At 38.3% G+C, this 14,408-nt stretch overlaps 1 protein-coding gene across 1 annotated transcript in view; it reads left to right on the forward strand.

The window, feature by feature from the left end:
* The window catches only part of LOC126252714 (5-phosphohydroxy-L-lysine phospho-lyase-like), a 334,596-nt gene that overhangs the window by 259,765 nt on the left and 60,423 nt on the right, over positions 1 to 14,408 (forward strand). Inside the window, exons 5-6 of the mRNA XM_049953620.1 lie at positions 11,938 to 12,074; positions 12,150 to 12,232. Coding sequence (XP_049809577.1) covers positions 11,938 to 12,074; positions 12,150 to 12,232 — 220 coding nt within the window. The remainder of the gene's footprint in view (positions 1 to 11,937; positions 12,075 to 12,149; positions 12,233 to 14,408) is intronic.

The following is a 14,408-nucleotide window of genomic DNA, read 5'->3' on the forward strand; positions in this document are numbered from 1 at the left end:
AATAATGGACAAAGCTTCTTTTTCAATTTGAGAATACTTTTGTTGGGCATCCATGAGCGTTTTAGAGGCATAAGCAATGGGTTGTTCAGAACTGTCAGAAAAACGTTGCGCAAGGACTGCACCGTCCTCATATTGAGAGGCATCCGTGGCAAGAACAAGATGTTGGCCAGGTCGATAAGTAGCCAGGCACGGGGCCTGTTTCAGCATAGTCTTCAATTTCTGGAAAGCCGCATCGCATGACACGGACCAGTGATAAGGCATGTTTTTATGCCAAAGGCGAGGCAACGGCTGAGCCACCGAAGCAGCAGATGGTAAAAACGTGTGATAGTATGCTATTTTCCCCAAGAAGGCCTGCAGTTCCTTAACAGATGTAGGGCGAGGAAGGGCATCGATCGCAGCGACAGTTTGCTGAAGCGGACGAATACCATCCTGAGAGAGTTGAAACCCCAAGTACGTGATAGATGCCTGAAAAAATTTTGATTTCTGAAGATTACACTTAAGACCGGCAGTCTGTAAGACATGAAAAAGTGTGCAGAGATTTTGAAGATGTTCGTCAGTGATGGTGCCAGTGACAACAATGTCGTCCTGGTAATTTATACACCCAGAGACAGTGAGCAATAATTGTTCCAAGAATCGCTGAAAGAGAGCAGGGGTGCTGGCAATCCCGAATGGCAATTGCTGGTATTGATAGAGGCCGAAAGGCGTGTTAAGGACCAGAAACTGACGGGAAGCAGCATCGAGAGGAAGTTGATGATAAGCTTCTGACAGGTCAAGTTTAGAAAAATACTGGCCTCCAGCAAGTTTAGTGAAGAATTCTTCAGGTCAAGGCAGAGGGTAAGTGTCGATAAGGCATTGAGCATTTACAGTGGCTTTGAAATTGCCACAGAGACAAATAGCACCATTTGGCTTAGCAACGACAACGACAGGAGAGGACCACTCACTGGAAGTGACAGGAAGCAAGGCCCCTGAAGTGGTGAGACGATCCAGCTCCCATTTGACCTTATCACGAAGGGCCACAGGTATGGCTGAGCCCGAAAAAACTTAGGCTGAGCAGTGGGTTTGAGCATGATATGAGCTTCAAAGTCGTTTGCACAGCCTAACCCAGGAGAAAAAAGGGATGAAAATGTCGTCGACAAGGAATCCAATTGAGCATAAGGAATAGCATCAGAGATGATATTGACAGAGTCATCTATGGAGAACCCAAAAACGTGAAAGGCATCGAAACCAAAAAGATTCTCTGCGTTAATATGGTCGACCACAAATATGGGAACAGTGCGAACGACAGATTTGTAAGATACCTCAGCTTCAAATTGTCCCAAGAGAGACATCTTCTGTTTATTGTTAAGTCCGTAATTGCCTAGTGACAGGTGACAGGATTAGAGAACCCAATTGAAGATACGTCTGAGAACTGATGATAGTTGCAGCAGAACCAGTATCCACCTGCATGCAAACATCTTGGCCAAATATTTGGACAGTGAGGAATAACTTCCCTGAAAGGGAAGAAGTACAATTGACAGGCAACACAGAATCAGCATCATGTTCATGAACATCATGTGTGTGGTTGGATTTGCAAACGGATGACACATGACCCCCCCCCCTTTTTTTTTTTTTTTTAAACACACGGCCCAACATTGTGGACAATCTTCTCGTGAATGTTTTGTAAAACACTGTGGACATGATGGAAGTTGCCGTGGGTTTTGCTGCAGTTTCTTAGAGGTTTGTTTACGGTTAGGCCGAGGCTGTGCTTGGGAGCGTACTGTGGCCACGTCGGACGGCGGGGACACGTCACACGCTTCGTCAACATCGCACAGAGGTTGTATTTTCCCGACGTGCCCCATGCCTCTATTTGCGCTCCAGCGGCACGAGAAATTTCAAAAGACTGTGCAATGGATAGGACTTCATCTAGAGTCAGATTTACCAACTGAAGGGCACGTTGCCTAACTTCTTTGTCGGGCACCTATCGGATAATAGCATCCCGTACCATGGAATCGGCATAGGATTCTTTGTGAACTTCAGTAATAAATTGACACTTTCTACTGAGGCCGTGAAGTTCAGCAGCCCAAGCACGATAGGATTGATTTGGTTGTTTTTGACAATGATGAAAGGCAACATGAGAGGCTACCACATGAGTTTGCTTTTGAAAATAGACGGACAGAAGTGAGCTCATTTGAGCAAAGGGCAAAGACGCAGGGTCTTTCAAAGGAGCCAATTGTGACAACAACCAATACATTTGAGGTGAAATCCATGAAAGGAACAGAGACTTACATGTTTGTTCATCCGCGACATGAAATACCAAGAAGTGCTGTCGAAGACGTTTTTCGTAATCAGACCAGTCTTCCACCGTCTCATCATAAGGAGGAAAAGTAGGTAGAGACAATGATGAGAGATGCCCCACATTTGATGCCGCGACGAAATCACGAATCGCATTTGTGAGAAGTGTTTGCCGTTCTATAAGACATTGCAATAGTTGCTCTAAAGTAGCCATGGAAATATGTGGGTCAATGATGGAAAAGAAAAATCACTACCTCGTCGCCAATTGAAATAACTTCAAGTTGAACAAATATATTTCAAGGAAGATGCAATACATGAAATTCACAGATCAAGTAAACAGAATAAGACGTGTGTACACTTTAACAGTCAAATCATAACTGAGTCCAAGTCTAGCGGCCGCTGGCTGGCTGGCTGGCCGCTTAGGTGGCGCTGCTGCTACATGGCTGACAGACAGCGCCACATGTAGAGGACGTGCATAACTGCACGGCAGCACTTTGAAAGATCGGTGAGTCACAACAGGAACCACCAAGTGTTTAATCACAGCTGTAGTGGAATTAGATTGTTGTGTACCATCATTTCTTTTCCCAGCATAAGGCTCCATGCTGATAACACATCTTGTTTTAGCGTCTGTGAGCATGCAAATAAGTATACCATATTTACCAGGTTTTTCCTTCATGAAGACCTTGAAGGGACACATGCCACAGAACAATAACAACATTTCATCAATAAAGTGTGCATTTTATCAAAAACTTCTCGTGTTGCAGAAAACTCATCATGTTTCCTGTGATCACTTTGTGGCTCTTGCTCATCAACTCTTGCTATTTTAGTAAGCTGCTGGAATCTGGTTCGGCTCATGGTAGCAGTAAAAACAAATCTTCCTGAAGTGTAGGACCATAACTCTGTAACAGATGACTTACTGTCATTTTCCTTCACCGTAATAATAAGTAGCCATGTGTATGCTATGAATTCAAGTCTGTCTGTCTTGGGTATTATCTACCTCAATTCCTCATCATTTGTATGCTTTATTATGATGTTGACAATTTCTGGAGACAAAAACTTTTATTGTTCCTGCTTTAATTTTGTCTCTTATGGCTTTTCTTCCTGTCACTATGTTTTGTGCTGCATGTCTTCTAATGTGAGGAGGTTTGGAGCTATAAATTTTTCCAGTGCTTGTAATATACTTGTCACTAACCTTGCAAGCTGCATCATCATCAGTTTCAGGTGCCCATAGTTCATCTTCAGCATCTGTAGGTACTCTATCATTGTCCCCATCCTCACACACAATATATTCCTCTTCTGGTTCATTCACTACATTGTTTGTTTCATCAAATTCAATTTGAGAATCTGTAGATTCTATTAAAATCTGTGATATTTCGCTGTCAGTAAGTGACTGTCAATACATTTTCAATCATAGTTGTATCTAAAACTGGACTAAGTGCCACTGAACAGGAAACAATAAAGAACCAATGGAAAATGAATCATTGTTGAGACCATTTTTGCTGTCAACTCAGAGAAATATAACATCCATGCATTCTAAGGCCATGTAATGCTGTTTGTGGAGTTAGACAATCGTTGTGGGAAGTCGCATCTACTACCAAGTGGAAGGGGGGAGGGGGGGGGGGACTTTATGATCACCTCCCTTAAACTAAATTTTATGACTAAGCTTAAATGAAAAATGTAAACCAATCATAGAATCTGGTAGAGGTCTTCATTAAAAGCAATAAATATTTTTTACAAAATTTTAAAAAGTAAACTACCTGAGTAGATTTCAATATTTTCAAAAAGCCACACTGTGAGGCTCCATGAATACAAGGCAATTATAATGCACTACAAAAAATTGCTTCAGGAAACTAAAAGAATACACTGGGTGAAATTTCTATGATGGCAATTGCAATTTGACATATGGGGAAGATTGTACAAGTTAGTTATTGAAAAGTTTAAAGGAGCTACTGTCATGTCCATAATTCATAAAGAGGGTGACTCAGTGATGACTGAGTGGAGAGAATCACCAGTATACCTTTTAACTGCCCTACTTGCTGATGACAAAACAGACACAAATTCTGAAATGCACTTACAGCTAGGAAGCAAACTGAATAATGAATATGACAATCAGATGTTGGTGTTATCTATTACTCAAAAAGAAGTTACTATCACATTTTCCAAGCTGAAAACTGGAAAGGTACCAGGTCATGAGGGTATATATCCACTGATTGTGCCTTATTTGACAGCTTTACTAAACAAGGCATTATGAATAGGTAGGATTCCACAACTTTGGCAAAGAGCTGGGGCTGTGATTAAAAAGGGAAAGGATAAAAAGACCTGGCATCACCAGAAAGGTAATAGATGATTTCCTTATTAAATGTCTTGGTTTAAGTTCATAAGTGTCTGTTTTATCACCAATTGCTGGTGCACATGCAGCCTTTGGGTTCAACCAAAGCCAATATGGTTCAGGAAAGTGAACTCTATTGACCAGGCAGTTAATACAGATATTCAGAGTGTAGAAAATCCAACTCCCAAGTATGCAGTTGCACTCATGATTGACATTGTAAGCACATTCAGTAATACGTTTCTTGTAATGGCCATTTCACAGCAGCTGTATATAAATTGCAGCTGTTTCAAAGAAAATGCCTTTTTTGCATGCTGCACATCGAAATTTTTATTTTTATTTATGCACCCAGATGTGTTTCGCCTTTTTTACAAGGCATCTTCAGTGGGTGTCAGGTAACTTCTAATTCATTGCATCCAAGCAAATTGCTTTTTCTCATCTGGCAACCAGGTGGACATCTTACAGTTCATTTTCAGTTCACTGTTTACGTTACACATCACTGTACCTGACACCCACTGAAGATGCCTAGTAAAAAAGGCGAAATGCGTCTGGGTGCATAAATAAAATTCCTTGAGTCTTGATGGAATCCCTATTAAACACTGCACTTTTTTCATTCTCTTAGATGAGAAAAGGAACTTTCTAGTGTATATAAAATCCAATACTTGGGAAGAGGCTAAAATTATGCATAAGACTGCCCATGTTAGCACTGCCAACTATGATTACTGTTGCATGCAGTGCTGTCACATCATGAAGGTATTTTCTACATTATTGTGTGCTTCATTGCCAGTATCTGGGCAGATTGCCTTTGACTGAAGAGCCACAGAACAATATAGTGACAAATTAAGCTAAGTGTCCTTCTGAGGCTAGCACTACACTTGTCAATGGTTTACTGGTGATTCTAGGTGTATATTCCTATGGATATCATGGTACATTACAAGGCAGTGCTGTATTGATCAGTACATGAACAATATGAACAATATTATTGTGTGCATGAGGCTACAGGAATTCATATTATGGATAAAAGACAGTTATGAGCCTCTGAAGTTAGATGAATGGCAGTCTGACTGGGACACTAGAGGCACTGAAGGTGGGTATAAAGCTTATTGCTGAGCATCAGGAACAGGCTCAGACTGCACAACTTTTCCCCCATGCATGGTATAGTGCAGCAATTAACAGGTCATGGTCCACATCCTGAAGACCTGGTTTGAGTGGGATCAAGCTACGTATGCAAGAGGGAGGTTCCGCAGATCATGTTATTTTCAGTTGTCCCCATATGCAGGCAGACAGAGAATGCAGACAATTTGACTTTGATCTGCAAACTGTTATAAGCGACAAGAACTTATGGGCTATAGTTAATATGATTGCACATCAAACATTTGACAGATAACTCTCAACTTTCATACTGTAAGATTTAGTGGATGCTCTGAATGTCAAAATAACACCAACACAGTATGGAGAATGATTAACATGAATTTAACTACAATTAAGAGAAACTTTAAAAGTTATTTGCCAACATCCCTCCCAAGAGCAAACCTCCATTTATTCTCTGTAGGCTAATCTCTATACCTTGTAACACATTGCTCAATCTCTAGTAGTGTTGCGCAATAATCGTATATACAGAGCATTTGAGAGATGCATCCTCACATTAATACATCCACAGTGCAAGTGTTTTTGCCTCATAAATGTCCAAGGTCATCGACCGTACTCCCAGTAACAATGTATCTACTACAGTGAGACCTCCTTACAGAGGTGATAATCAGAAAACAATATTAGTGCTAAATATGTCAGATGTCAATGACTCTCTTGAATAAATTATATAGTGATTAATTACAGAAATATTATTTTTTATGATTTCTGCTGTTAATAGAACAGGTAATTCGACTAGAGAGGGATTTTGAAACTCATTTGACAAATCTTTTTTTTAAGTTAATTTTCTAAAAATATGACTTTTGAAACATTGTTCATTAATTTAAGAGAGAAAAAATGAAAATAGAATTCTAGTATTAGCAAGAATAAAAGTCAGTTGTGTTTTGGTATTGTGGATTACAATGCAATTTAAAAATTACACATTTCAATAAAACTTCAGTCCAGCACATTTGACAAAATGTGGAAGATTTTCCAGATTCTCCGTCAACTAAGCTTTCTGGCAAGATGTAAATTCTTAAAAAGGTAATTACTTTTTGTAATACACAATTTAGCTAATTATGTATTTCATCAATTTCAATGTTGCTTCCATTATGTAGTAATTTTAATGGTCATTTACAAGTTCCAGTCGATAACAAGCTAGATTGAGAACTACTGTGATTTAAATTGCCTTGTAATTTATTAGTTTTGATTTGCCACATACAGCCTATTCAGATGCAGTAGTAATTTTGCTTGTAATTGAACACTGTTGATAGGAACGGAGAAGTAAAATGTTATGATATTAAGTAACTAAGGCAACATGGATAGCATATAGAAGGATTTCATTCCAATTATAAGTGTTATTTGCTAAGCTAGAGTGTAAAAATGTCTTAAACAAAAATGTTTCCTATCGTAAGAGGTTCAAAAAATGGTTCAAATGGCTCTGAGCACTATGGGACTTAACTGCTGAGGTCATCAGTCCCTTAGAACTTAGAACTACTTAAACCTAAGGACATCACACACATCCATGCCCTAGGCAGGATTCGAACCTGCGACCGTAGCGGTCGCGCGGTTCCAAACTGTAGCGCCTATCGTAAGAGGGTCGTACAAACTCATGGCCGTTCCTGCCACCCTTCTCTGTATGCATTCCATATGCCATTTATCCTGTTTGGTATGAGTCCCACATATTGGAGTACTATTCTAGGATGGTTTTCACAAGTAGATTGTAAGAAATCTCCTTCATAGATTGGCTCCATTTTCCTAGTATTTTACCACTAAACAAGTCTGCCACGTCCACCTCATTTACCTACAGCTGGGTCTATGTGATCATTCCATTTCACATCCCTACAGAATGAGCTATAATCAAGCATGTATATGAGTTAACTGCTTCCAACTCTTACTCATTGATGCTGATGCTACGTAAGTGCACAATTTTACATTTATGATCTTTTAAAGCAATTTCCCAGTGTTTACACAACTTTGAAATATTTTCAAGATTTATCTCAATGTGTGTGCAGCTTTTTTCAGACACTAATTCAGTGTAGACAAATCCATCACCTGTGAATACTGTTTGCAATATCATTAATATACAACATGAAAGCAAGGATCCCAATGCACTTGCCTGAGGCATACGTGAACTTACTTCCACATATGTCAGTGACTCTCCATCCAAGACAAACGTGCTATGTCCTCCTAGCAAAATATGTTAACATCAGTAATAAATTTTGCTTAGTACCCTATACAATCGTGTGTTTGATAATAAGTGTAGATGTGGTATGAGCTTTTTGGATGTTGAGAAATATTGCATCTACATTTCTACTTTTATCCACGGCTTTCAGTATGTTGCTTGAGGAAAGTGTGAGTTAGGTTTTATATGATTGATGTTTTCGGAATCACTTCAGGTTTGCATGGAGGAGATCATTCTGTTCAAGATATTTCATCAAATATGAACTCAGAGTATGTACTAAGATTCTACTACAAATCAGTGTCAGAGACACTGGATGGTAGATTTGGGGATCACTTCTGCTACTCTTCTCGTAGATCAGTGTGACCTGGGCATTCTTCCAGCTACTTGGTATGGATCTTGTGTGTGTGTCTGTGTGGAAAGGGGGGGGGGGGCACACACATACGCGCATGCATGCTGTTTCTCAATTCAGTGGAACATTTGAAAATGCCAAATGCATTTCATTCAGCATCTGTCTATCTATAGCCCTATGCTCTGTTTTACACCTTTTAAGCATAAGTCTATGTTTCTTTAGTAGTTTCTTTAACTGTATACCATAAAGAGTTTCTCCCATCATGAATTTTCCTAATGGATAAATACAGAGATTGGACAAAAATATGGAAACACTACAAGAAATGCATGTTTGAAGATAAATGCAGATGCTGGCCAAGCCTGCAGGTTGCATTATTGTATTTGACTACCTGTGCAATGTCCTCAATATATTTGAAGTCTCAGTCATGGTCAGAACAGTGTTCTGTGTAGTTGTGAAAGCATTATGTCAAAGCTAAGTGAATTCAGATGTGAACAAATTTTTGCTGCTCATGTGGTGAGTGCTCCCATAACAAAGATAGCTGAAGTATTATGTGTTTGAAGAGCACCATACTGAAGATTTATACCGCATACAAGAAAAGTGATAAAACATAATCCGCTAAGTAACAACATGGGCAAAAGGGTGTGTTGAGTGACAATAAAAGATAGTGGTTGAAGAGGATTGTGATGAAAAATAAGAGGACAACAACTGCAAAAGTCACTGCAAAACTGAATGTCACACTCGCAAACCCTGTCAGCACCAAACCAACATGAAGGGAGCTCCATAAACAGGGAACTGCAGAATCATCTGGAATCCCAAAACCACTCATCAGTGATGCAAATGCCTGTAACAAGGAAACATGGTGCTGAAGCCATAATACCTGGACTACTGAGCATGAGTCATGTTGCACATTGTTTCCAACATCTGGCTGAGTTTACATCCAAAGAGAGGAACACTGTTGCAGTTTGGTGGTGATTTGGGGATTCATATCATGGTATTCCATAGGTCCCATGGGTATTCTGCAAGGTTGTGTTACTGCCAAGGGTTATGTGACCATTTTGGCTGATCATGTCCATCCTGTGGTATAAGGTTTGTTCCCCAATGGTGATGCTGCATTCCAAGACAATATGGCACCTGTTCCCACAGCTTGCATCATCCAGGACTGGTTTTGTGAGTGCCAGGATGAATTCTTGCATCTTCCCTGACCACCACAGTCACCAGATCTCAATATTATTGAGCTTTTGTGGTCTTTTTTGGAGGGAAGGTTCATGGTCACTATCTAGCACAATTATCATTACCTGAACTTGCCACATTTTGCAGGAATAGTGGTGTAAGATTACCTTGTAAACCACACAGGACCCGTATTCATCCACTCTGAGATGACTGGAAACTGTTTTGAACCCCAACAGTTTTTCTGCTCTGCATGATGCATGATAACATGTTGTGTTTCTGGTGTTTCCATATTTTTGTTCCCTCCTTGTATCTATCTAGTGCATGGTCAACTATTCTTTTAAACCTGAACCATAGTTCCTTTATATGCTTATGTCCTGAGCTGAAAGTTTCAAGTTCTTCTCTGAGATATGACACTGTTGCTTCTTTATCCTGGTTACTGGACATACATGTCTTGTTTTAGTTGCCCTTTGTATTTTGGTAATCATTGTTGCTACAACTGCCTCATGGTCACTAATATCTGATCTACAAAGAGATTAGCTCTATTTGTTTGCTGCTGCACTTCACAAATTCAGTGCCAAAGTAATCCCAAGAAAGAATTGGGTTTGATTTGATTGAGTTATTCACTCAGGTATCATCTCACAATGATATAGGAGTTTTCATTATAATACAATGAAAATAAATAGCTCAAAATATACATACACACAGAATATATAAGTAAGTTTTTGTGAAGATAGGACAAGTGTTGAGCTGTCATATCAATGAATAAACCATCCTGGCATTCACCTGAAATGATTTAGGAAAACCTAAATCACGATAGGCACACAAAGCAAACTACATCCTCATGAATATGAAGTAAATTATTATGTTGCTATAAAATGGTATCTGTTAATGTAAGTGATGTTATTATTATTTTGAACCCTTCCATTACAGAACAAATTTTGACTGCAAACAAACGTGACTTTGCAAACATTCACTCTGTCTATACACTTTACTGATACTCATTCCTTTTCATTCATATCTTTCCTTCTGTGTATAGCAGATTTCTTTAATCTTTGTAATTAGCGACTTACCTATCCTGCTCAGTGGTTCAATACAGCTCCTCTTTTAAATCCCTCACTCTCCTAAAAAGTTAATCACTTTATAAGTAATTTTACAATTGCATGTTTCCTGTGGATAGTGTTTCAGTTTGTATGTTTTTCTTTTATATCATTCTTGGAAAGACATGAAGTAACCATTGTCATTTGTAACGGATACAGTGAATTAATTCATGAGGTGTATATACACTTGTCACCTGTTTCAGTCTCTAGGAATCATTAGGTTTGTACTTTCAGTTTTCTACTAATGGTCTTACTAGTAGTATTATGTAATGGCTCCAGTGCTACAAGCAGCGGAATTGCTTTGTCACTGGGTACATGCTACATAACCTTCCAAAATGTGATTAAACATAACCCTTTACAGCCTGACCCAAGGCAGGAGATAGGATAGTCCCTTAGCCTTTCATAATTTGGAATGTGGGTTGTTTCTTTTGTTGCCTGTGTGTCTATTTACATGAATACTGCTTTAAATTAGCAATCAAAATAAATAACTTACAGTTGACACCATGAAAACCAAGAACTCATGGGAAACTATTCAAGGCTACATGATCCACATTCCATAAAGTTGTATAAAAATCAGTCATGATTATGTCTGTTGCCATGGAACACATTTCATATGATCCATCTTAAAAGGCCAGTTTTTTCCAATGTTCATGAAAGATACATTCTTGCCTATGTTTGGTTGATGCTTTCTGGTTTACAGCAGAATCTTAGAACTGGAAATGCCAGGTGAAGCAGTACTGTTTAAGATAGCTACCAACCATAGTTGTCTTTCCTTAAAAACTATTCCTTTTAATTGTTTTGTTTGTAGTTACCTTCAATGCAAGTACAGGATCTTCAGGAAGTACTGTGGTACTTATGTTCCTTATCTTCATCACACTATCGATGGCATGAGGTCCTCCATCTGTTCCTGTAGTTGTGGTTACTGCCTCTCACTGGCAGGTTCCTTGTGAATACACATGACTCCACTTTCCTCTGTGAACTTCACAATATTAGAATCCTGTCAGATGCCTGCTCCAGATCCAAAATTGCACTCAGAAGTGTTTGGGTGGTTGTTTCTACATGTGGAGATTCAGAACATCTATATATGAGCAAAAGCGACTTTACTTTTCCTCTAATTTGTCTTCAGTCTCCTTGCTCAGTGTGGCTTCTGAGACCCTTGAGTGATCTTTCTGAACCAACTGAATTTTATTTGTTTCCTCATAGACCACGGGATCAGTGATAAACCTCTTCCTACTTTACGTCCAGCTGGGAGTAATAACAGCACCATCGTAGCAACTGATAGTTTCTTATAATAGGTATTTTGAGTAACTGACATCGTTATGTTGTATGGTTCTTTTATGTGCTTAATAAACTTTAATTTCATATTACTTTGTACAGTGAGGATGATAGAAATACTTTGTTCTCTGTGTTTCAGAAAAGAAGCCATGGGTACATGTAATACCATGTCCAGATAGATACAGAGGAAGCTATAATGATGCATCAACAGCTGCAGAGAAATATTTTATTGATGCTAAGAATGTTATAGACAAAGCTGTACAAAATTCAGGACCTGTGAGTTTCAATTTATTATATGGTTCTCAAACTGAAACACAATTTTAAGTTTACTAAAATGAATTTCTCTCCCAGATTGCATGCTTCATAAGTGAGCCTGTGTTTGTAGTCTACGGTGTAGTGGTACCACCAACAGGATGGCTGGCAAAAATCTACAGGTACAGCATGCTTCAAAATAATATTTCAGTTTACTAAAACAACAGTTATTATAATGGTAAATTTTGAAAATGAAATGTTGCATTGAACCTTGCATGGCAATAATGAATAATTATAGATAGCTGTAAGAAATAAATCCTAACTTCAATATAAGATGTTAACACTGCACATTATGAAGGGGAAATGCAATATGTTGGATAATGGCAGACATAGGGATGAAGTATTCATTCAGTTCCAAAAACCTAACAAAATAAATGCAAATGTCTTCATTGTTGGCTAGTGTTACACATATATTTTATGAGTTATAACAATTATTATAATTACAAGAAGTTATGCTGCTTCTAATACAGTCATTAATGTTATTATGATTTATTATGCTATGTTTAAAATCCTTAAACTTGTCCTGTGATCCTTTCCTTTAAAAAAAATCGTTGTGGGCTGGCATACAGTTTATGTTTTTGGGACATTTCATAATAGTGATTACTCCCCTGCAGAATGAAAAAAATTAAAAGGAAGGAATCTTTGGTGCTCTTTAATTCTGGTAACAATCCCTCAGTTGTGGCTAGGACACTTTGTGTGATATCTTTTTTCCAGACAAGCTAGTATAGCAATATTTGCAGGAGAAACTCTATGAAGTTTTGAAATAAGGAGATAAGTACTGGCAGACTGATGTTGCCATGTACATTGTGAGTCACGATTGAATACTTCAGTCAGTATGAGCATGGGCCACAGAAGGCTAGGTTGTGAGTTCAGTTCCTGGTCTGGCACACTTGATTGAGCTGTTAGGAGGTTTTAGATTCATTCTATGTGTCAATTTCATAGAGTGTAAGGAAAAGTGTAGGGAAGTTCTCTATTTTTTACAAGTGAATTGCAGACATTGATGTGTGCCCTCCAGAATATATAGTCATCGTTGATATTGTCATTTTTATTGATGTCATTGCTGCAATCATCATTAGCAAAGGAAAGTATTAACTAATGACAACCTAACATCAAATCTAATATCAAACTCCAATGAAGGGTAAAGATAGTATGCAACTCTCTGGACCCATACTCACACACTCTCATTCATACTCTTACCTTGATTATTTCAGCATTGTCCTCATATAGGCATCTGCTGCTAGAATATATGCAGTTTGTTTTGTTTCCCCATTTTATATCATATTATGCCTTCAAATTCAGGTAGATCTTTGATGCACATTTGACCTCATATGCTCATTTCCCTACACATTCACTTCAATAACGTGCACCCCGGCATAGTGACACACCTACATGATCCAAACTTGTCAGAACATAATTTCTGCAGGCAGGACAATGTAATTTTTGTCATAAATGATTAATGGAGTCAAAGAAAGTTAACAGAAGTTAAAGGATGTGTTAAAATTTTTCAAATTTAATGTAAAAAGTAATCCATTACTCTAAAAGTTAACTGCATCAATTAATGAATAACAGCTTAAGGTCTTGTGCCCAGCTATTTTTATTGCCAGTGATAAAAATCAATCCCAGTTGAACTGGATTAGCACAACTCTACAAGAGAGACAAATAATTTTCATGTGGACTCGTCTAGGATTATGGGGGAGGGGGGTGGGACAGGGGGTTCTGTTGTGAAGATCTTCAGCTATTTCCCAACACGCTGTGAGTCATTGTAAATGCAAAAGGAAACTGTAAACATGTATTATTAGTCCATCTTTCTACAAATTGTCTAATTATCTAGAATTAAGAATTGAAGACTCCTGTTGTCTGCATGACTAGTAAAATTGTTCATACATCTGCTGTGTTAAATAGCATTATAATCATGTAGATATTAATCTAATAATGCATGATAAACAGCAGCTGTTTGATCATGTAAATATTGAAGAAGTAATAGGTGCTTACTACAAGTGAGAAAACTGGAGGTTCCTTTGGTACAACATGAACTGTTGAGAAGATGACAATGGAGTTTTCTGTCAAACCATAAGAAGCTTTATAAATAAAAAGGGTGAACTTATAATATCAATTAAAGAATGTGAAAGAGCAAGTGCAATATTAGCAGATGTAGTGTCATACCATAAGGTCACTTTGAAATCACTGAAATAGCAAATACATCTATATGGTTACAAGCTGATATCACACAGTTATTGTTGTAGTGGTAGTGATGGTGATAGTGGTGGTGGTGATGGTATCAGCAGTAGCAGTAGTAGC

Source organism: Schistocerca nitens, chromosome 1, assembly GCF_023898315.1.
Source record: "Schistocerca nitens isolate TAMUIC-IGC-003100 chromosome 1, iqSchNite1.1, whole genome shotgun sequence".
Classification (NCBI taxonomy): domain Eukaryota; kingdom Metazoa; phylum Arthropoda; class Insecta; order Orthoptera; family Acrididae; genus Schistocerca; species Schistocerca nitens.